The sequence below is a fragment of the Lathamus discolor genome, chromosome 3, assembly GCF_037157495.1.
Source record: "Lathamus discolor isolate bLatDis1 chromosome 3, bLatDis1.hap1, whole genome shotgun sequence".
NCBI lineage: Eukaryota > Metazoa > Chordata > Aves > Psittaciformes > Psittacidae > Lathamus > Lathamus discolor.
Genome location: NC_088886.1, coordinates 43,839,913 through 43,864,816, shown reverse-complemented (window position 1 = coordinate 43,864,816; position 24,904 = coordinate 43,839,913). Strand labels below are relative to the sequence as shown.

Sequence of the window (24,904 nt, the reverse complement as noted above, 5' to 3'; positions counted from 1 at the left end):
TCAATGCAAGCACCAATTCTCTTCCATTTAAGTCTACCACACATACGAATAATAATATACTGCAGATAGTTAAACATACATGACTGCATCTTCCTAGAATTTAGTCTGATCCTTGCTGTTTGTCTCATTTACTAATTAAGACACAAGCTCTTTTAAAAAAAAGTAAGTATCACTACAGTCTAATATATTTCCTTACCTTTCTCCTTATAAAGTTTTATCAGGATATTTCTCAAACCAGCAGTATTGTTCACCCATTCAATTATGCCACATTCATCATTTAAGGGAATAACTGCGTAGGTTCTAATATGGAGTTCTCGCCTACGTGACTCCGCATCTTTTCTTAAGCACTGTTCCAAAAGGAAAAACGAGATTAACAGATAACAGACAGGATTAAAATGTATCAGTAACATTAACCATCCTATCTATATCTATTTTCTAATTACATGATCCAGAATTTAAAAATCTAAGCTTCACTGTCTGCAGTAGGTCAAATGCAACAAGCAAAATGTTCATCTGTTCTCAAAAGTAATTTATAACAGAATTTTGCAATAGAATTTGTAACTTGCATAACTTTTACAAGGCTTTAATCCCTTAAGCGGAATAACTAAAAGAAGTATTCAGTGTTCTAGAGATGCTCTCAGAGATGCTTGAACCTCATGGAAAACATGGTACTTTATCCTTAAGTATATTGCTAAGAAGCAAATTGTAACTGAAGTAAGAAGAATGGAAACACTTTTAGCATGAAAATATGATTTTACCTACTTCTTATAGAAAATATTAGAAAATCCTGAATAAGAAATATGAAGCATGACAGCAGAAAGTCTGCAGTTACTTATTTAACATAAGTAACCTCTCCTCTTATTTTTTGCTGGAATAAGCAATTGTTTTGGCAAAATATTATGTTTTGTTATTGCTTCCACAAGTCCATAAGAAGTTACAAATTATCAATTGCTACCAATTTCTGCTTAAATAAGATATTTTGTAATAGCTCACTTTTCTTCCAGTAAGCTTTATCTCAAAGTAAGTTAGAATCATAGAATAGTTAGGGTTGGGAAGGACCGTAAGATCACCTAGTTCCAACCCCCTTGCCATGGGCAGGGACACCACATGCTAAACCATGTCACCCAAGACTCCATCCAATCTGGCCTTGAACACTGCCAGGGATGGAGCCTTCACAACTTCCTTGGGCAACCCATTCCAGTGCCTCATCACCCTCACAGTAAAGAACTTCTTCCTTATATCTAACTTAAAACCTCCCCTCCTTCAAGTTTGAACCCAATATCCCTTGTCCTATCTCTACAGTCCCTAATGAAGCGTCCAAGTTGTTTGGTTTGTTTTTTGGTTTTTTTTTTTTTTTTCATTAGGTAGTTCAGCATTTTGTTGTGGTCAATAAGCATAATGCCTCTGATTATCTAAATCATCAAACCTTATTAATAAGGGAGTTGAATTCCATGAGCCGACAGTCTTTTCTTAGATCATCTTTTGGCTTACACATCATAATGTAAGATTTCCCATCTGAACCTTTTAAGGTGATCTTTTTTGGCTTTTGAAGCGAGGCAAGAATTTCCACCTAAGGAAATAATTAAATTCTTTATTAAGAACTTTATCAGATCATACAAAGTAAAGCATCTAACTGTAATAAACCACTGAAACCAATCATGTTGACACTTCCATGGTGCTACAGCACAATAACCTCAGGCCAAAACTTTACTGAAGTATCAAAAGGCTGTATCTGTCTCAGGCTGTTATGACATAAGCCACTCAGTTTCCACAAAAGTAATTACAAAGTTTCCTACTCATTCCTCCATTACTAGGGAGCCAAGATATGCTTGCAGCCACATTTGTTTAACAAGTTGTCAACTAGAGGCTTACCGTATCATCAAAGCCTGCAATGTAGGCCCAGCATCCAGGAAAAGGGTCATGGTTAGCATGTGTACCGGGAATTGAAGGAAGAGTTGGTATCATTACAGATTGTAAGGGAATGAGAATTTCACTGAATGTACGCTCTTCTACTAGTCTCTTAAGTGTTTTGAAATGAATATTCATGCTTAATGTTGAGCTGTTTCCATCAACCTTGTGAAAAAAAATTGTTCACATATTAAAAATAAACACCTAAAATATTACTGCAATTTTGTGTTAACTAGTGAATAACATAATAATAAATGCTTATGGTAATAAGAAAAAATGACAAATTAAATTTCAAACTAAAAGGCAGTGGTCAAAAGAAAACATATCTGGCCATTGTGTCATACGTATTATTCACACTCAATGTAAATACAGAATAATGAATTTATTTAGTTCTATTATCAAGTTCATTTTCTCATAAAAAGCACAACTGGCATCTTTTTACAGTAAAACTCTGTGAATGCTACTGGGCCAGAATGATATATGAAAGCACAAAACAATATACAGCCTACGCACTGTGAAAAGTACCATTATGTACTGAAATACTTTGCTATGTGCTCAATTTAGAGCTATTTTCTACTGTTTTACAATATTGTTATTAAGTAAAGAAAATAAAAATAAAAAAATTACAAGTTAGTGTAGCTTCTGTTAAATTGCAGTAATGTAACGATTTGCCTAATGAAGGCTGTCAGAAGAAGCTTTTGTATATCATCTTTAAATTACCATATTACATGCATTACTTTGGTTATTTTTGTAAGTACCGGTTTGTTGCATAGCTCTAATAGCTTATCTGTAAGGCGTGTTGCATCTCCGATAAATTTTCCTAAGGATTCTTTCATGTGAATAGCTTTGTTTAGAATTTCCTTACATCTATTGACACGCATAGGGTAAGAGGACTGGAAAAAAGAGGAAAGATAAAATTTATTAAAACAATCAAATCAATTAAAGAATCCCCAAACCCCCTAACACCCCACAATAATGAATACATTTTTTTTTGCTGCTTATTGATTGTCATATTTAATAATTGGAGAAGGATGTTCTCCAACTGAAATTTGGTACCTGAAAAAATACTGAAGTCTTACAACTATTAAGCTATTACTTTCCAAAATCATTCCTGGGAGTCCCACAACATAAAGGCAAATACTCAAGAATATGCCAGTGTATCCTGACTGCTACTTCCAACAGTCTTAAAGAAATAGCATGCACCATGCTTTCCAAATTGCTATGGAATGATCAAGCACCAGGTAATATTAGGTATATCTATCTCATTTTAATCAAGGCAAAGAGTTGATTGTTTTGATTATTAAACTGGAAGCACTACTACAATTACTAGAACCAACAAAATCTGTTGTCTGTAACTACCCAATTCATCAGCTATTTGTTCAAACTTCCTTTCCTAATACATCATACAAGTCAGGATGCATGTTAGCATTCTAATTTGGAACATTTAAACTGTTATATATGAATACTAATCTGAAAACCAGTAATATCTAAACTGTAATATCTGTAATGTCTGACTGCAATATCATCTTTTACAGTCATAGCATTGCTATCCTGTCCCGTAACACTATTACAGCTACTGCAACTCTTAATTCCTTCTTATCATCTTAAATTAAAATAGGTAATATTAACATTTCTCTCTAATGAAAGCAGCATTATAAACTTAACAAAGCTGTAGCTATATTTATCAAAGTACCTTGGACACAGCAGTCATCATCCACATTGCTTGCTGGGGATAGGCTAAAAAAACTTTAGCAACAATCACCATCAGAACTGCAAAGACTTCATCATGAGAATGGCAGATTCGGGAGATCAACTGAGAAAAAGCTGTCAGAAACTGATAAGGTGCCAGGTGATTCGTGTGCTCTGTAATCACCTTATTTATTTTAGCTAAATCATTTTTCATTTGAACACGTTCTGAGCGACTAGCTGAAAAACAGAAGGGGACAAGATTATTCTCCTTTTTTCCCCCACTGGAAACATGAAATTATTTAAATCAAATATGTACAGAAACATATTTAACCAGAATATCAGGAAACAAACAAGCAGAGAGAACAAGAACGTAGAATAGACAATACTAGAAATGCTCTCTTTTACGCTCTTAAAATAAGAGGAATAATAGATGTTTTAAATGATGCAATGGCACAGAACGACACTCCATTTTTGTGCCCAGTAAAAGGAATTTTTTTACAAAGAATGAAATTAACACTTTTGCTCCTATGTCCATGCCTGCCCCTGAGGGCCCAGCACGAGTAGCACATCAACAACACAGAAAGCAGCATCTGACATGCCTGCAGCAAAATTCAGTTGGCCTGTCTATAGAACCCAGTCAAGATCAAGGAGCTAGAACTGTCTGCTTCACTCTAGACCTGCAGGCAATGTTAGCATTTGTCATTTGTACAAAAAACTCCAACCCAAAATGCATCTGTGGGAGTAGTTTCACACGCCTTGATGCTGCTCCTCCCCTTCTCCCCTCTCCCCCCCCACCATTTAAATTTCAGTAAAATTCCTTCAACAACTGGAACAAAGACAAATAGGAAAAAACCCCTAAAGCCTACCACTCTACTGTAGCAAGTGTATACAAAAGCACTATTCACTACTCGTGAGAAAACTCAGATGGCAGGTGACATGCAAGGATTTTTCCTAAATCTGTTTATCAACTTAAGTTACCAGAGGAACAATGCTATCTCATATATTTTAAAAGAAATTCTGGAGGGTTTAATTAAAATACCTAACTCCCCTGCATACTAACATCCTGTAGTTTAAAAGAATAATAGTACTTCCTTGTTTCCATATTATCTCAGGTTATAAGTCTAAACAAAAAACTGTAAACATACTTCACTGCTCTTTCGATCATATATTCAAAAGTACAACACAGGAAATATATACTGGGAAAAAACCTTCTACCTTTATCACATTCATACGCTTTTGCTCCAAAGTCCAGCCATAAAGATAGCATCCGTGGCATTGACTGATAGATGAATTGGTTTCCATACTGTAGAGACCTGTGATTACACGTTTAAAGCACACCATGTTAATGAGATATATATATTAGAAGCATTACGAATTCTACATCCTGAATTGTTTCACATTCCATTCTGGACTTCAGAAATATATGTTCAACATTTTAATGCATCTGCAACAACTAAAGCTTAATAATACACAAAGAGTTTGTTTTTATTAATTAAAACTGCAGATAAAATAATTAACTGTCTTGCATGAGACAGACAGTTGCCTATTGAGAAGGCAAAAGTAAAATTAGGTATGAAAACAAAAAGGAAGCATGCAGCATCTTGTTTTAAAATACTGCATAAAAACCCGAGTCAGTCTGATTTGCTGTAAGACAATATATTCCTGTAAAAGGTTTTTTGTGTGTTTCTGTTCCCAGGGTAATAGCCTTCTATAGAAACTAAGCCAAGTTCCCCTAGGGTCTAACCTCCCAAAATGATGAACTATGTATCTAATCAGATCTCCTTGTTTTTCCATCTTGTTGTCAGTTACCATCGGCATTAATTTATCATAGTATTTAGCAAGATAAAAATGTCCATCTTCCCATTCTGGCAAGAATACTGTAACATCCTGCAATAAAATCAAAAAGAGATAGTTACTTTTGGGAAGATGCTAAATTTAAAATAAAAATAGGTAAAACAATTACAAAAAAAAAAAAAAAGCTTCTCAAAAACAAGAATCTTGTTTTAATTCCTTTTGTGCATAGAACTATTAATTGTAACTTTAACTAAAAACTGTAATATGGCCCCAAGATAAATGTCTGTACAAGCTAGAAGTCTGTTCTTAAAATACATTTTGGATTTGGAGAGAGCAAGATAATTTAAGAGAAGATGATGTAGGATTCCTCAACGAGGAAAGATTATAGTTTCATGAAAAATATTATTACATTTCTGATCCTGATAGACTCAATACTGGGTTTCTTTCAGGTTTTTTTTTTTAAAGTAAACCAGTAGAATATTAATGATTGGATTAAATTCTGAAGGTTGTTCCTACCTAAGTGATTCTGGGTTTTCACATTTGTTTTCCTTCTAAATCCATTCGAAAAAAAAACCCCAAAACTTAGCAAGTGGCACATCCATTCTCTAATAACATTGGCTTGTTTCTAGTGCCAGTATTTTGACAGCATTAGTATTTTAATACAAACCACAGAAAATTCATTAGTTCCCATTATTTTAACCTTCCTTTGATTTGATACATCCATTAGACTTTTCTCTAAATGAGTGCTCCAAAAGTATTTTAATTAGGAAGACAGGAGTAAGTATTAAAAGGATCAAATGCCAAAACTCAGATGGCAGACATACTACTTTTACGGATGCACAAAGATCTGCACCTACTACAGGTTTAGCTGACAATATTAATCCATGCCAACACAGTATTTCATTAGTATAGCAAGATGAAGCAGTGTAGCTCTGTGTTGTTGAAGAAAATACCAGCTGCCCCTTTTCCTAGAGGCATCCTAGTTCTTCAGAGATTGCAAGCATAAAGTGCAGTTATAAACTGCTGCCAGAGAGAGAAGTAACAATGAAGAGTAGTGCAATGTGTCACCAAGTTCTCACTGTCTATGTAGAGTAGCCCACATTTTAGTGACGAATTCTAATTTGTGCACTCATAAAAAAAAAACAAACAAAAAAAACCATGCTCCTGTAATTTGTTTATTACTTTAAAAGAGTTACATTAGGTATTCTTAGCTCCCACTCAGTGTTGGTGAATTGGGAACTGCAGACTTCCCTCTACTCACATGTTATATTAAAGCTAATTCAGATAGTTAAATCTTTAAAAGAAGTACTAATACCCTCCTACACACTGATACACCATTTAATCCCACTGATGTTATCCTTGGCTGACATCATCATGACCATAACGATACATTACTTACGGGCTATATTATTATTCAAAACTAATGTCTTGTTGACACTAGTGTATCAAATTACCTTATACTTTTTCATAACTGCATTGCTTTCAAAGTTAGCAGTTTCTTCCATAAATCTGCCCACTAGCAGCATTGCCCGACCATGGATGAGCTGATTTTTACTACTGCATGGAGCTTTATTTTCAGAGAAACATAACTCAACCCCCTTCTGGAGAACAATGAGTGCTTGATGAACCTCACCCTAAGGGAAAGAAGAAAACATTTTATATACTTTCAGTGAAATGTAAACCTTTTATCTTATAATTGTACAAAAGGCAAAGCTATGTCCTCAGGTGTGTGGTACAGTCTTAAAATGCTTCTTATATTCCCTTTTTACCTCAGCATTGTTGTACCTTTAGGTTTACCACAACAATTGCTCCCATGTTTGTTAACTACCTCTATTAGTTAAAAGGATATACAGATTAAGGAAACATCTACTGTTAAGATATTCTAAATTTCCATGGGCTGCTTTCACAGAGGTAGGCGATCAGCCAGTTTTACACATAGCTGACAGAAAAGTCAATGGATACAGAAAAGGGGTGACTAGCAGTGGGAGGTAAAAACTTCATGTGGCTCAACTATAATGAGAATGTGCTCAAAGTCCGAGGTGACATATTTGATTTACATATACTGACTTTGTGCCTTTTTTTCCTTGAAGAAAGCTAAAAAGATTACTATCTTGCACATAAGAAAGTGAGTTCCATTTTTTTTTGTTTTACCTTGGACCAGAGCCACTTTGCTCTTTCAATATAAAGCTCTGAGAGTGTAGATTCCCCTGCATTCAGAAGAGCATTATACGCAGTCTGGTGATGACCAGCTTTTCTCGCCACTCTAGCGCTCTGGAGCCAACACTGACCAACAAGCTCACTGTAATCCCGGCTGCAGAGACATTTTTGCAGGAAATAAAAACTTTCAATCACTGATGTTACTTTACAGCCTGAAGTAATTATCACAATGTGTGAAATACAAGATTTTTCAATACAGTATATTACTACTATATAAGGATTATTTCAAATTATTTGTAATACATATCTGTTTCACCCTCTTTCCATTTAGGCCTAGAAAAAAATACTCTTTCCCCCTGTTTCTCCTTTATCTTTCTTATAAAGACCACTTTTCCCTACTATTTTTAAGGTTTGTAGTACTGGAGAAGACTCCTTACATCTACAACAAATGTCAACAGTTTTATCTTCTCTCTTCTAATATACATATGGAAAACCAGAATATTACTGACAATACAACATAGACAAGAAATATTTACATCCTCACCTTTTACTAAGACTAAGCAAAGCTCTTCTCAGTGCTAAAATGGGTTCTTTTGCTCTGTAAGAGTTTTGGGTCATTTCAATACGAGCACACCAATTCAGGGAATCTCTACCATAGTCCCCATTTGGTTGCTGAAACATTGGTCCAATACTATGTTCCAACTCACACAGCATATGCAACCTGGGTTAGAAAAATAAAGGAAAAAGAAAATAACTTGCTTGCTGTTTGAGATGCATGCAAGTTTTACAAAGCTTTTGCCATTTTCTCTCTAAAAGCTGGCCATGTAAGTAATTTTAAATAGTAGGAGCTATTAACGTGCAAAAATGCAGCAAAACCAAACACACAGAAGTCAAGGATTCGTAAACTGATTAGTTATTTCCTCACTATTCCATTGCCAAGCTGCTGAACACCAAGAAAATGAAGCTCTCTTGGAAAGGAGGTCAATTTTTAGAAAGAGTGTTTCTATCCATTACTTTGAGCAATAACTCTTCACAAAGTCTGATATGTTCAGTAAATACCATTTTAGAGGCAATATACTGTTACTTAAACACCTCCTTTACAATAAAGTTATTCCATTTATTAAAAAAATACCATTATTATTAGATGTCAGTTATTATAAAAAAGCTGCAAAGCTGAGAGCCTGTAAATGCTCAGGTTCTCACTGGCAGAGTCTAGGTGTAAGTGGGCATATCTGACAGAGAAACAGTGGCTAAGGGCTTCCAAGTAGTCAAGATCAATGACTGAATCGAACTATTTTGAAACACTTCTTTCTCAAAAATCAAACTCCATTTCCTAAACAAAATAACACTGCAAAAATTACCAACATAAAATAAAATTAAGGAGTAATTCAGAAATACATACTTAAACTGGCTAATTTTATGCAATATCTTGCGATAGGGATTCATTTATAGTGCACAGGAAGTATCATGCCTTTTTCATCCAAAAAGGCAACTCACTTTTTAGTCTGCTACAACTACCTTCAAAATTTATTAAAAAAAAAAAAGTAAAAAAAAAATTGAAAGAGATGGGGTTTCAATTCCTACTGCTCTCTGAGAGAAGAAGGGAGTGCTTTTAGGCCACCATATAGATTAAAAGCAATGCTCTCAAGCTATTTGAGTTAATGGAATTACTGACCTATATGTACTACTTAATTCCATGCTTAAAATTGTTGTGTTTTATTACCTGATGTTCACATAAACTTGCTTGCCAATTCTGAAAGACTATAGCCAACAGTTTTATTGTTAATATTTTTCATGAAGGATAAATTACCAATTAATCAAAGAGTTCCAGCTGGGCGAGTATAAGAAACAAAAAGGTGACAGAAAACGCACATCAGTACCATTTATTGTGGAAATGGAAAATTCTTGCTGCTGCATAGCTGATTACATGATTTCTGGATTTGAAAATAATGACATGAAGAACAGAGACCTGATAATGTGTTCATATCCTCGCTGATAGGATCCTCTTTCAAAGCTTGCTGCTGAAAGGGGTACAATCTGCTCTGCTCGAACGACCTTGAGTTTTTCATAAAAAGCTGCTTCATTTTTCTTCTTGGCTGACAATAGTAAGTGTCCTAGTCTGACACTCCATGTGGTAGACTTCTCATCTTTGGTGAGGAAAAAAAAGCCTCTTAAACTCTTTCTTTAAGCAGCTTAATCCAAACATGTTAATTTGTCTTAATATATTACTGGAAAAGTAAGTTTTTCAAGAACTGATTAACTGAATTTTAGAAATACTGTCTAATTTCACCTCAAAATCCACCACCCCACCCCGACAAACCCAGAAGAAAGCTGCCCTCACACTTGCTTTAATTTTCTACTCAAACACTATAAAGTTTACAATCAAATACATTTACAAATTCTAGAAGACTGTCAGAAACAAGCCTCCCCCAATAAAACCCAAGACTGAAAAATTAAAATACCTGCCCCTTGGTTCAAGATGATTAGACTAACACATACACTTGTTCAGAAATGCACGGAAGTATTCATATTTTGGTATCATGATAACTTACCTGAAGCCAAATAATTTTCCAGTAAATCCCATCGTGACAGTTTCCAGGCTGCTTCCACCCTGTAAGTGTTCAGCTCAGAAATCCATTCAGGCCTATGAAAAAAAAAGGCAATAAAAGTTTGTGCTAAACTAATTTTTGTTTTTCCTTTCCCCCCCTCAGTATGTTTGTCCTACACAACATTCGTAAATATTCTTTATATAAAACTTTCCTTACTTGGAAAGAAACAAGGTAAGCTTGCCTCTAATAAAATTCAATAGAACCGAAGGATATACACTGATGACAAATGATGGCTGTACAACACGATCTCACAAATTCAGTTTCCAAGTAGCATACTTAAATTCTATGGCTCTTTTAAAAAACTACCATCTTCCAATTCATTTATTCTATTAGGCTACAGAATAGCTTTGGAACCAGTAATATGTAAGACAACAAAGGAAGATTCTATTTAACGCACTAATGCATGTATCACCACTGCACACAGTGCAGACAGGAGGTACTTGAAGTAAATAATATATAGATAATGCACGTGAATTTTTCTAGCTTCACACTGCTATTTGGCTGTGCTTGATAAGCCTCAAATGCTTAACAATGGACAAAAATGGCTACTGTGACACAGGTGTAACACAAAAGCTTCATATTACTCAAATAAACATTGGAATAAATGCCTACAGTACCTGTTTGCAAGGACTCCATTGACCTGAGTAATTACAGTAGATAACTGACCAAGGCCTAACATGGACTTCACTACACCATGATAATGAATAATCTAGAAATAAGGGGGAAAAAAAACAAAAACCAAAAAACAACCACAAAAAAATAAGGGGGGAGTGGGGGGGGAAAAAAAAAAAAAATCACACAGATACATCAGTTAAATTCATGCAGTCTGAATGAGGAAATACATCAATTTCGATGCTTCTCATAATATGAAATGCATTATCAATTGCATCATAACCTAAGTGAACATTCAAAATTTTAAAGTTTATGATTATCCAAGAACTTAGATCACCACTGGAAATTTCTGAAATGCGCCCCACCACAAATCTAGTTTGATATTAAATTTATTAATACCCATATCAGAGCTGTGAATAAAAATTTAATATAAAGAAATGAACCAGAAGAAAGAAAGTCACAGGAAGGAAATAACCCCCAAACCCAAAGCAATTTCAGTCTTCATGAAAATGTCCTCCATACCCTGGGAATGAAGTATGGCCAGAGGAATGGAAGATAAATAATTTTAAGTTTTTCTTTAATCCATTTCCAATTGCTCTTATATTACGAATATTTTCCCTGGAAGTTCATAATCAAAACAGTAAGTCAGAATTACTTTGAATACAACCTGTGGTGATTTGCTTTAATAATTCTCTTTGCATGTACCAGGTAGTGACTGATACTTAACCAATCCAATTCCTGGCCATCCCATGCAAAGGTTGAGCTTTAATTGGTCCTAGCAAAAACCTTGGCATAAGCACCCAGCCATTAACCCAAGCCTACAAATGACAACATAAACCCCGTAAGAAATTTGTTTGAGGTCATAGACACTTCTAATAGCAGTAATTACTCAGCAACTGCCACAGTAAACTCTAATGTTCTCATTTTACTTAAATGTTCTTGAGAGCTATTTTTGGCTTAGCCTTGCATTTATTAAAGAAGATTTTTAAAAATAGCAGCAACATATATTTTTGAATTTACCTGATCCGGTTCCAGCTGGATAGCCCTGTCGTAACAGGCTGTTGCATCTCTTAACAAGCCAATACTTTCATGTTCAAGGATTTGTTCTTTGAGAGATGGTTCTGCTTTCCGAATCGCACTCACCCCAGCTACTCCATCTGGTTCATGCATAGCAGCATACAATTTCTTTATTCAAACAGAAATGGAAATTGACATTAAAAACAGCTCTAAGACAACAAGAAGATATTTTACATATAACATGCTAAGAATCATTCATATTCTTGAAAATGGAGAATAAACTACTCTGTAGGACATCTTGGCATTCAGCTTTCATGAAAAAAAAAAGTCAGTTTTGCTGGACTACTTCCAACATTGAGCCCTGTTTTTGCTTAGCATTCTGTAATACTCATGGTCTCGTACTACAGAAAGAGTAAGAACAGCACATCAAGTTACCTGAAACAATCTGCATAAAGGACAAAATAAAAATGCTTTTATTACATGATAAAGTTACATAATATGAAGGTGCAGATTATTTAAGGTAGAAAAGCAACATTCTAAGTTTTGCATATTTAAAATATTACTGAGGAGTATAAATCATAAGGAATCAGATCAGGTTCATCTCACAGGTTAAAATATTTCTTGAAAATAATTATATCCTTTTCAACATTAGCTTTCCTAAACTACAGACAGAGCTAAGAGGTTTATTCTTCAAAGTGTTTTGAGTTTTGAGGTTTTTTTCATTACAGTTTATTGTGTTTTCTCTGACAAAAGGCACAGAGTTAACTAAAAGAAATAAATGCTACATTTCATCAAACCCACATTTAACTATTTCTAGGATTTTTACAATCTTTCATTATATGCTAGAAAGCTCCTCCTTCCTTTGCATACAAGAAGCATGCCAAGGAAGGGGAAGCACTACATATTGCTGAAAGACCAACAATTAAACACTTGTATCCCACAGCAAGAGCCTGACTGTATCTTTTTTTCTCATCTCAAAGAATAATTTTGCAAAGCTTCTTTCATCAATGTCTATTTTAATTTTAAATTAAAACAAACAAAATCCAAAAGGAACTTCAGAACCTGAAGAAATCCAAGATGCTCCTGAATATTTTGTTTCTTCTCTGTGATGAATGATTCAAAGTGCATCACAGCCCTTGTGTAAGCCTTAGAGCGGAATGAGGCCACAGCTAGCGTATCCTGAGGTATGAGGTCCAGAAAACGTGTCACATTTTGATACTCTCCATAGTTCTCACTCGATGCTACAGAAAAAGGGACATTTTTAAAAGTCTGTCTAATCATGTTTCTTTTAAAGAATTACCTTATGCATCAAAATTCAGTTATTTTCCTAAGTTAGTGACATAATCTGATTAATTTAATAATACAGTTTTCTGTCCACAAAAAATTTATTTAGAACAATCCGAGTGATCTTCCTACATCTTGCAAGACTGTATAAAATACATTAAATTGAACCTTTAGGAACTACCAAGAAATTATTATTTTGTTTTTTGTTTTTTTTTTTTTTGTTTGTTTTGAATCTGTATAAAATAAGCATTCAAACAATGGTTTTGAGGTGGGAGAAGGTGGAAATCACAATCTGATAGTAACAAATCATAAAGCAGGTTAACATGTTAAAGTAACATGGCATTCCTAAATGGCAAATTTAAATACTTAATTGTAAAAAGTAAATGCCATTATTCAAATAAAATAAGCATCACTCACTTTTTAGATCACTTCTGTCTTTCCTAGACTGGCCAGTATTTTTCTCAGCATTAAGTATTTGAAACTTATGTCTAGCCCATTGAGTTAGATGATCAAGCATGGAGAACACAGTCTGTGTGCTCAGCTGACTTAGATCAGACGCACTGTCTTCAAGCCTCCTGGTAGACTGGTCATCATGTTTCAGAACAGCCATAATCTCCATGTAAACCTACACAAACATTAATATGGCAAAAGAATAAGCACCATATGGGCATCACAATAGCAGGAAACTGCAGCTAACACAAAAATAAGGCTAAAATACTAGATTGTTTTATTTTTTTGTAATTTTGATGTTATTTGCAAACTTCGTTCCAATCTTAAGAGGAAGAAATTGTAAACCAAACAACAGCTGTTGTCAGGAGATTGCATACAGGAAGAAAAAGCCTTTGAAAAGCAAACCCTTAGTTTCAGAGTAACCATTGTGATTACTGGAATTTTAGGTTTCAAGTCGCAATGAATACTATTGCACTTCTGCTGCAAACAATATTTCAATGTTTGTTAACAGTCAAGTTATCTACAGGCTATCAGATCACAGATCTATTTTTTTGCTTATATTTAAGCAAATAACATACTGAAAGACCTGCGTCCTATTTAGTTTAGTCAACAGAACATGAGCTAACATAAATAACAAATGCTTATGTGGATGCACTTGTTCACACGAGAAAAATTATCACACACCTCTACACACCCACAGTGTTTAAATACAGCTATGTTAGCTGTGAAATTGCAAATTAATAGAATATAAGTTACATCTTTTCAGTCTCTTCAACTTTCGTTAAAGCAAAGTGAAGGAAAGCAGAGTGGATGATTATCTCCTCTCCTATCTCTGCTTTGCTGCAAAACATCTTTGATTCCTGCACTTCATAAATCTAGTAGCTAGTTTTCCTGCTTAAAATTTCAGAGTATACAAGGGAAAGAAAAGAAATTATGGTTCCGAAATCTTGGAATTATACAAATTCAATTTAATCCTTTCATGTTACACTCTTCTCTTTGTACCACTCCAGCTCTTGATGTTACTGCAGTTACAGTTAACTGCATAATCTCTTGTCCTAGGCCCTACTAAAGAAATAGATGGAAATCCACAGAAAAGCAGTTCAACACAAACTTGTATGAGAATATTTAAAACTCTGGCAGAAAATATTTGTTATAAATACAGGAAAAGGAGTTCATAACTTACACAACTTGTTCATGTAGGTCTACGTGTTGAACAGCTTTTAAGAAGAACAGATCCTTAGGAAGGCCATTACCAAGGTCTTACATATCTCACCTCTTGTTGATCCTCTTGACTGCATCCCAACAAAACATAGACAAGGATGTGTGGAAGCAGATAAATTGTTACTTTATAATCATTCTTCATCATAATACTGCAGCAATCAAAAACTTTTCGGGCAAGATCATGTCGCACCTACAGAAAATATTATTTCCAGGAAAAGCATCATTAGAGAAGTGCAAATGCTCAAATAATTACTAGATTTCTTTTTGCTGACAAATACAAACTTTATTCCATCAAATACTTTTACGATACTTGTCTCCTACAGACGATTCAGACTTAAAGCTGAAACAGGGATGCCAGTATTACATGTGTCAATTGCTGATACCACAGGAAGACAGGCAAACATTGCTTACACGTTCCACTTTTCCCTGTTTCCTGCATCACTGGAGATCTACATTGGCCATAAAAAGCTAAAAGACTAAGAGTCTACTACTGCACTCGGCCTCTCTTCTGACCCTAAAAGCCTGTAAAAAGTAGGGAGTTATGAAGACATTCAATTCTTCTCTGTCTGGAATATGAAGAGGACAGTGCAGCTACTGAGCTATTGTGATTACATTCACTTCTTAAAGTGGTTGATTTAGAAATGAAATTTTCAGAGGGTCACATGTTGGAAAGGGGAAAGAAAGAGATAAATACTTTCTATATGCTGGGATTGTGGAGCTATAGGGAAATAAAAGAAATTTCTAAGGAAATCAAAGAAATTTGTCAGAGACTGAGAAGGTAAATTTGAGGTTTTCCAGAAGCACTTCATATACCTTTCAAAAGCATTTTCAAAAGCATTCAGCTGTATAATAGTCTTAGGAAAAGGGCAAACTTCCTAGATTTCTGGCTTTGACACTACCTGTGAAAACTAGCCAAGAAGCAATAACTCTGGGAAGCAAAGAGGCATGGTTACCTTGATGATGCAAGAAGTAGGTATGTGCTTTAACAAGCCTATAGTAAACAGGCACATTCCCCCACCCACCTTGTTCAGAAACCGAAAAGTAGTCCAAGAATTGTGTTGTACATACCAATATAGAGAGCAGATTTATTCTCTTACCTTTGTTATAAGATAACCTGCCCAAGTTGCTGACCATTCTGCAAAATTATCACCTAATTTGCTTAAGTAAATTGGCTTCTTCATCTTAGACCAATCTACAGCCTTCTGATAACTCTTGTACCTGTAATTTTTAAATATCCATTTAATATACTTTTTTATATAATTAAAAGAGCACATTGTTAATTATGAATCACATTATGTTTCATATACTGAATATTTAAAAAAATCTAAATTAAGTAAACAGTTTCAGTAGTTAACATCTTTTACTCTAGAGCTTTTTAAAATGAAACATGAAATACAAACAATTTAACATGTTACCAGAATTCAAGTATACTTCAAAGTGCTGTTCAAATCAATTTTAAGAAATGTAGTTTGATAAATATTTGAGCACTATGTTTTTGACAGGAAAAAATTAGAACATTGATGAAAGCTAAGAAATGCCACGAGGTTTGCTGAAAAAAAGGTAAAATTTATCACAGATGAGCATGACTGTCTTCATGAAGAAATAAAAAGGAAATATTGCTCAATATACAAAATTAAGGTGCATTCACCATTTGAAATTTTCTTCACATAATTTTTATCATTAATTCAACAAATGAAAAGTCAAATTGAAATCCAGTGAGCTCCTCCTACTTCTATAAAGGGCAGCAATAAATAGGTACTAATGAATTTGAGTGCAAACTTTAATCCTAGTGAGAATTTCCACAGAGAAAAAAAAATAGAAACAAAAGCTTCAATACATTGTATAAGATGATGCTCTGAGGACAAACAGGCAGCTCTGGGCAAAGCATGAGTCGATAATTTTACATGTTTGATTTCTACAGAATTACATTCCAGGAAGTGCTAATTCAGCTTTACATAGAAAGACTTGATTTGAATTTTGTATATAAATACATCACTCTTCACAGAAGAGTAACAATCACAAAACTGAATTAAAAAAAAAAATGTATTGAATGCTGTTATGAAAAGAAATTGCTTAAGTTGTCACACACCGTGTATTTAAGTGAGGTTCCAAGATCTCTTGCACATGCTCAGGAAACCTCCTCCAAAGCCTGGAGCCTGGGCAGTCAGTGTTTGTCTCTCTACAGTCATAGATAGACAATAACTCCTGAAAAGGCATGGTTTACATGATCAAGTTAGCACTGAAAATATTTCATGGCCACAATAGCAACAAAACCTGGTGTATACATAGAAATAATGAGATATAATTTAAGTTAAGCATTCTGTAATTCTAACCGCAAAACATTCATTCAATATTGTTAATCCCCTATTACTATGCAGTGCTGATTTCAGTTAACTACTGATCCTCCAGACTCTCAAAGTGGTGTTTGGACCACATTATCTTGTACTCTGTACATCTGCCAGTGAGCCAGGAGTAGAAGTTAGTCTGATTGCTTATTGTGCACAAGCTAATAAAATCTTATTATTCCACTGATGACATGGAGCCACTTATTTTCTCCTGCAGCAAATAATTATCCTGAAGTTTTCACACACAAAAAAAAAGTGAAAAAAAAAAGAAACAGACCAGAAGCAAAAAAAAAAAAAAAACAAACAAAAAACCACAACACCCAAAAAAAACAACAACCACCAAAGAGCTTGGAGTTGGCAAACCAGCATAAAAGACTAGATTCTGAAAATAAGGGTAGGCCGTCTATTAGTTCCTTCTTAAAAGTGTACGAAGAAACCCTACTGTGTGTGAAAGTGTAAGCAGAATGCCTACTGCTTTTCATCTCTGCCTATGGACCCTGCACCATTTTTAAGTCGGTCTCAGGATTACTTCTTGAATTACTACGTCTGGACTGTTAGTTACATCTGAAACATCAGGTCTCTCCATCAGTATCATGACACAAAAGCAAAAAATACTTTATTTGACAGCTCCCGAGAATTCCAAGTAAGCACTGAGGAGTTGAAAAACTAAGAAATCAGAATCCTGAATAACATTTTACCTTGTTGTTTAAAGCTACATAGGATGAAGTTTGAAATACTTAAACATGTACTCCAAAATGTACATTTATATTGTGTAATTTTGAGTTCAGTGTGATAGGAAATAATTTGTGAAGGAAAAAAATAGGATCTAACCACCTATCTTACCTGAATTGCATATGCTGCAGAATCCTGAGCACGAACATTATCAGCATAAGCAAGGAATGCTCTGGTCAGTTCCATTAATAATCCATAGGCAAAACTGGGATCCTCCACACCAGCCTCAATCACAAACAGAACACCAGTTTTATTAAAACAGAGGACTTTTTATCTTTACTCTCTAAACAGTCACTGACTCTAAATTGATTTAGATGAGAAAGTAAGTATAGATTTTCAAAGCATCTAATGATGAGGTTCCCTGCTCTTAAGTAGTTTTAAAACACCCCTTAATACTAAACAAACACTACAGTAACTCTTCTTACCACAAATGTAAAATCTTTTCCTTGAGTTTCACTTGTTGAAAAATCGAGCCTCCCGGGATCTATGGCTCCCAATTCACCTAAACATTCTCCACAAAGTAGTCGGGCTTGAGAATTTGCATCCTGGCAGCCGATCAGAAGTACAGTTACCAACTGGGAGATGATCGGCTCCACAGTTTCACTGTCTGTTACATACTTGATCAATTTTTCCTAAAAAGTTGAAAAATAAAGATGAATTCTTCTACGACAACATTTATGGTAAACAATCTCAAGTTTTTCATCTTTAACTCCCTGTTACTTCCTGTTTCATGTATCTGTAACTTTAGGTTACGGATTCAAATACCGCCATTTTGTAACTAAAGCCCAATTGCACTGAATTGCTTGTTACCCTACACAGGACTAAAAATATTAGGGATTTGGGCCTCTATTAGTAATGCTGTCACAACCAATACTGTATTTCATTATCATACACCACCCTAGTAACTTCATTTTTTCTCCTTGTCTTATAAAGAAACTCTCTTTTCTATATTATTCTTTTCACTTTTTCTGTCCCTTTTCTTCATGTGTTCCAATACTTCCTCCAACTTCTTTTCGTGCAGCTGTTATCATACCTTCTGGTTTTGCTGCCACTTGTATCCTTATTATTTCACATTTGTTGGCCATTTCTTCATCCTCAAGCCTACAAAGGCCAGGGTTTCCAGGCCTTTAATCAACGCCAATCATTTTTAAGGGGTGTCTTGAATTTTTCACTTTGGCCCAATTTTTATAACCCAGTTCCACATTTAGTCCAAATTCAGAAAAACAAAACTTAATAATGTGAAGATCTTTGCTACTGTCATTTTTAACTGAAACCACAGCCAACATAAGAGCAAATAGTTTCCTAAACTGTGGAACTAGTTAAGTTTCATTTCCCTCAAACATTTTGCTAGATTTCTAACCAAGCAAGACACAGCAAGATTTTGCTGGCCTGAGCTCCAAGAATTACTGACTAGCCCAGAATACATACAGTGATTGTTTGCTCTTGTAGCTAGGATATTTCTTTGAATTTCTGACTGAAGCATGTCTCACAGTCTTATATCTACTAAAGAAACAGATTTATTATTATATTTTTAATTGGTCACATAACACCCCTCTGGGCTAGCAATCTCAAGAGACTTGTAAAGCAGTGTCTTCAACTTGAATGTTGCTATAACGTTCATTTGAATATGATCAGTGGATTCAAATTTTTTAGGGTGGGAGGCAAAGAAGGAAGGAAAAAAAAAGAAAAAAAGAGTGTGAGATGATCATACACATCTTAATGCATTCAAATACTACACCCACACACAAAACATGCTGATTTTATTGTATTAGTCTCCTGATGTAAAAGCCATACATGTTCTAACAGAGAACAAGCACACAGTGGATTGCTGAAATGGGCTTCCTAGATACGCCTTTCCTCAGAGTTGAAAATAAAGATAAGAAACACACCACTAGCATTGCTGAATCAGCATCACACAGATTTGGAGGATCTGAAAGTCCTCTTACACAGAGACATGGTGAAAAGAATCCCTTCTCCCTCTTATATTAAGAAAAAGTTAGCTTAATAATTTGAGGAGAGTGACACAGTTCACATAAACACCCAGTAATAGTAAGGAGTTTTAGACTGCTGGTCCAAATGCAACTTGGATTTATTTTAAATTCCTCTGAAGGAGGTCTTCTATACCTGATTTCTATATAATGTTTCTTTCAGGCTGGTAAGCGCATGAATACGAACATCCACATTCTCATGTTGAATAGCTCTCATAGATAGCTGCAGTGTTGTCTGCAAGTCAGTGCTTTTGGAAGATTCCTGAACAAGACATGACATAAGAAGTTCAAGCGAAGCATAAAAGCAAAAGGGTTAAGCAGCATCTCAAAAAACACAAGTGAGAATGCATATAAATCTTTTCTTTTCTATGCTCTTTCTGCCTACATTCACAGCTATATCTATTTACCACTGCTTTGCTGCCTATTTTTTAAAACATTTTCCTCAGAAAGATGCTGTATTTATACTCTTGTGTAAATATTATGGTGCAAGTAAAAATTATTAAATCAGAAGAAAATGCTTGGCTTTCGGTACCTCATTATTTAAAAAAAAAAAATCAAATTTATCTTTACTTTTGTTACCTCATTCTCACTAAAAAATTGCTACTTTGCATCTATTTATCTAACAATTCTGAAGGCAAGCAAAAGAAATGGACCATGTCCTAAGAACAAAGTTTCTTATCTTTGAAGAAAATAAAGTATAGGCATCCAATTAAAAGTAGCTTTCTTGTAACAAATCACTGCCATAACTAATACTGCTAGCTTTTATTCTTATCTCTTTAGTCTCAAAAAGATGACGAGTCTGTGTTCGGGAGATGCTATCGAAGCAAGTATGTTAAACATGAGCATATTTCTCTCATAAAGAATAATCAGAGTCTGCTTTCAAGTATTTCTGCAATACACAAATTCTGTTTTGTGGTAGAGGCCAATAAATAGCTATTTCAGCCTAACAATAAAACTTACATGTTTTCCTCACTTGGCATGAAACCATTTCATGCATGAAAAAAAGTGCAAATCAGTACAAGAAGCTGTACCTTTCTGTATTCCTGAAGGACGACCTGAATTTCTTTTAGTTCTGGAAGGTCAGGCAGAAAATATATTTCATGTAAGAAGTCTCGCACTGCGTCCCTAATAGATAGAAGAAAAGTATTGCAAGGAACACTGTGATGTTGGATCTGGAAAATCTTAAAAATCCATCAAAAGAAACCAGTGAAATCTAATGACTGAAAAATCACAAGCTTCAAGAACAGAAAAAAAGAAAATTCCATTAATAACTTTTATCTAATTAAGTATATGCATTATACAACTTGTTTCTCTTGTTACTGAACTAAGCCATAGATATTTTTGCTCTAATATCTTAAAAATTACTTTCTCTTTTAAATACAGTTATTTCCAAAGCTTTCAAAGTTGCTGTTCATCTCTACCAGGATTGGCAAAAAGTATGAGAATAATCCCATTTGATGTGAATCCAGTTCAAATTTTCCGTATAAGAAAACATGCAATAAAGAAAAGAATTTTCTGCATTCCTAACATGAAGTAATCTCTTTCAGTATTTCTGCTATGGGCTTCTACAAGAGAAGTATTATTCCTATTGTTACCTTTTATTTTGAATACTGTTGGTGTGATACAGCGCAAGAAAAATAAAAACCCAACAGAAGCTTTAAATATCACCATTCCTAAAAATCATAATTTAAATCTACAAAACATAAGATTAAAAAGAATTAACACTCAATATGGTCTTCAAAAAGGTTAAGTCACAAGATAAGTCTTTTGTATTAGACTTCGATTTTACTTTCGGTTCGTGTGACCACTTTTGAAGAGGATGTATGAAACCTGTTTCAATATTAAACTCTGTGCACTTCATAATTACAGTTCTAATTTTTGAAGGAAACAAATAATTAATTTCTTCCCTTTTTCCAACTCTATACATGTCTCTTTAGTTTAGAGCAAGCATTAGCAATCACTGTTATTCTGACAGTGTGCCCTATAGAGGGAAGTACTTTTCCATACCAGCAGAAAAGACATGGAATCAGAAAATCTGGCAGGGGTGAGTGTCTGAACGGGTTGTAACTTTTCCATAATGTCAAATGTTTTTATAAGGACAATATAAAAGCATCTTTTCAGAGGAGGCTATTACTTGTCAAATTCCAAAATCTCATTGCAATTTAGAGGAGTGGGAACTTTAATAGAACAACATATTATTTTGCAGAGAAACAAGTTCTCATCTCAGTGCTGGACAACTTTAAGTTAGGGTTATCCTCATTTCTATTACAGGATTTAATCCATCTATCTGAAAACGTTTTGTACAGTACCTGTTCTCAACTATGAGAAAGTAGAATATTGCTGTAGTTTCCTTTGGCTGGATATGTATAAGGGGCAACAACACTACTATCACATGGCTAAGCAAAGAGCCAAGATACGAATGGTCCAGACTTCGAACGAAACAATCCCAGGCTCTAAACAAGCAAAGACAACAAAGCAACAATCATCAATAAATTTCTCTGCATAAAGACTTTTCAGGCAAGCCATGAGAAGCATTTTAAGTTATTTCAGCTCTGGGGCTTAGATTATAATCTAAACCAAAGCAAAACAGTATATTCAAGGACAGAAATAACAGGCTTGTCACTGTGTAGGTACACTATTGGTTCACCTGCAACACAGTTCTGGAAAGTCATCCTTGTATCTTAGAGCTGTTCTCAGTGTAGTCATCATCTTCACTCTTACTGAACTGATGTGTTTGGGACCCATGAGCTTCATTAAAGACCTAAGACTGTTTAAAGCCTAGACAGAGAAAAGTCATTTTAGTGTATTAAATACTCATATTTTCTAATAAAACCAGGCTACCCTAGCTTAAGAAATTATACCTTACAAGACATCAAATTTGGTATGATAATACAATAAGGAATTTTGGATTAGAGGAAAAGAGTATTGAAAAGGAATCTGTAATCACAGTATATTATAACAAAAGTCAATCCGTTAGCAGACTGATGAAGGAAAACTGATGACACCAAGTGAGTTAATGGGATAGAAGTCTGTTATAAAACGTGATACGTGATAATACATGAAAACTATATGCTCAAAGTTTTAGAAGCTGAAAAGAGCAGGTTTTGGAAACACAGAAAGCAAACAAACTTGCATTTACAAAAAAAAAAGAAAAAAAAAGAAAAAACAAAACCACAAAAAGAATAAAAAAACCCCAACCAAACAAAAAAACCAAAAACCAAACTCCAAACCAAACAAACAAATCAACAAAACACCAGTTCTAAACAGAAGTGATTGGTAAGCTTCAGGGAATGAGTAACGCTTAGTTGTCAACAGGACTGATGAAAGACAGAAGAGAAATACTGAGATGCAAGAAACACAGGAGATATTTCAGTCACAGTAACACTATGCCAAACCAGGTAGTACAACATCCAGCATGACAGATCAGTAGCACAGGAAGAAACCTGAGCTTGAAGAAAGGTTATGGAATGGGAAACTCACCAAGAACAACAGACAGAACAAGAAAATATAGAAACAACAGCAAGAAATTCTAGACAAATAAAGAAATTCAGAATGCGTGAAGATAAGTAGCAATGAAAATGAGAGCACCTCAACATGAATATTCAAGAAGCAAAAAGCTTGAAAGAATACCATGGAAAATGCAGTTCATCAACACAAAGGTTATATACATTCTAGCATTGATTTTCTTACAGAAGTCACCTGCATGACATCTGTGGGGTGGCTAAAAGTCTTGTGGTTAGAAACACTGCCTCAGCAGAGCAGAAATTTCAGACTTGGTCTCAAGTTATAAGCTCCCAATTTCTCTGCATGCTCTCTACTGTAAAGCTAAAAGGAGCTATTCTGTGAGAAGCAACAGCAATAAAGCCCAGTTTCTCCTGGACTTGCATCTTATTTTCTTTAGCTTAGCCTTTTCATGCCCTTATAATCTTGTTTCCTGCAGTAGCTTTAGTTTTCTCCCATATTCCCTCATCCCCCACTTTGCTCCTTTCACACAAAAAACATACACTTGGATTCCTCCTCTGTAATAACTGGCTGACTGACTTGTTACATATACTATGTCTGACAAACATGTACACTAGCTGACCATTAAGGAAACCTATGAAAAACTTTTGAGCTTACACAGAAGTCCTACCCACACTAAAACCAGTTTTCCAGAATCATGTCAGAACCTTAGGATCTTTGGAGACTTTAATGACACTTGCACAACTAAGTCTGGAATATTAAAATATCTCTTATCTTCGTTTTAATGTTCAAAATTAAGTTTACGCACCATTTTCTTATCCTCAATGCCAACACTGGAACTCAATAACTGCATGTTAAAAAAAGCCAAGATACCAAGCAATTTAGGTTGCAGATAATCAGCCTGCGGAGGTAGGAAAAAAGTAAGTAAAAAATGTAAAAAAAAAAAAAAACCCACAAAAATCAAACCAAACCCAAATCATCTTACTATTAACATAATCCTAAACTTAAGAAATTCTAAAGCAAATATGAACTACTAATTCTGAAAGAAAAATCAGAACAATCCCAAATACATGCACTACTTCTTAAGAGATAGCAGGGTTAATAGAAGACATCCCTATTAAACTGTGGGATTTTCTATTTTGGAAGTATCTGGGAGGTGTGTGGTGGTTGTTTGTTTGGTGGCTTTACTGTTTTGGGGTTTTTATGTATACTATTACAGGAACTCTCAATATGAAATGCCAACCTTTGCTCCACTTTGTTTCCCTCAAGTAAGTGATGTTCAGAGAATCTAAAATTGTCTTCACTCTCAGACTGGAGAAAAAGTTACTGAACAAAACTGAACATGACTATTTTCATGTCCTTACCATTTGTTCAGCTGATGTTATTTCTCTAGGTCCCTGATAGGGATCATCATGGGATGCAAATGAAGCCAGTATTGACAAACCATTGAAAACTTGTTGATAGTGCTCTCCAATACGCAGCAATAATTCATTATGCAGGCCCTGGTAGTCCTGTCTCAGCAAGCTGCCCAGTTCTATCTCAGTCTCATTCTGTAATCAAATAGCAAACAGAAACCAAGTCTTAGTCACATCAGAAAGCAACTAGCACACAGAGACAGAAGGCATTGGGCTCAGGC

General features: G+C 34.8%; 1 protein-coding gene across 2 annotated transcripts in view; it reads right to left on the bottom strand.

The window, feature by feature from the left end:
• Positions 1-24,904, bottom strand: part of ATR (ATR serine/threonine kinase) — a 42,259-nt gene that overhangs the window by 4,804 nt on the left and 12,551 nt on the right. For both annotated transcript variants that reach the window (XM_065674923.1, XM_065674924.1), the window contains 27 exons: positions 24,633-24,818; positions 24,077-24,169; positions 22,454-22,584; positions 22,116-22,259; positions 20,838-20,931; positions 19,943-20,068; positions 18,244-18,450; positions 17,930-18,043; positions 16,831-16,946; positions 15,839-15,959; positions 14,794-14,931; positions 13,488-13,695; positions 12,849-13,027; positions 11,790-11,954; positions 10,775-10,866; positions 10,101-10,192; positions 9,518-9,695; positions 8,093-8,269; positions 7,543-7,702; positions 6,846-7,025; positions 5,342-5,484; positions 4,813-4,910; positions 3,602-3,834; positions 2,667-2,801; positions 1,873-2,073; positions 1,427-1,570; positions 197-347 (listed from right to left, as the gene is read on the bottom strand). In XM_065674923.1, the coding sequence (XP_065530995.1) occupies positions 197-347; positions 1,427-1,570; positions 1,873-2,073; positions 2,667-2,801; positions 3,602-3,834; positions 4,813-4,910; positions 5,342-5,484; positions 6,846-7,025; positions 7,543-7,702; positions 8,093-8,269; positions 9,518-9,695; positions 10,101-10,192; positions 10,775-10,866; positions 11,790-11,954; positions 12,849-13,027; positions 13,488-13,695; positions 14,794-14,931; positions 15,839-15,959; positions 16,831-16,946; positions 17,930-18,043; positions 18,244-18,450; positions 19,943-20,068; positions 20,838-20,931; positions 22,116-22,259; positions 22,454-22,584; positions 24,077-24,169; positions 24,633-24,818 (4,006 nt within the window). The remainder of the gene's footprint in view (positions 1-196; positions 348-1,426; positions 1,571-1,872; positions 2,074-2,666; positions 2,802-3,601; positions 3,835-4,812; positions 4,911-5,341; positions 5,485-6,845; positions 7,026-7,542; positions 7,703-8,092; positions 8,270-9,517; positions 9,696-10,100; positions 10,193-10,774; positions 10,867-11,789; positions 11,955-12,848; positions 13,028-13,487; positions 13,696-14,793; positions 14,932-15,838; positions 15,960-16,830; positions 16,947-17,929; positions 18,044-18,243; positions 18,451-19,942; positions 20,069-20,837; positions 20,932-22,115; positions 22,260-22,453; positions 22,585-24,076; positions 24,170-24,632; positions 24,819-24,904) is intronic.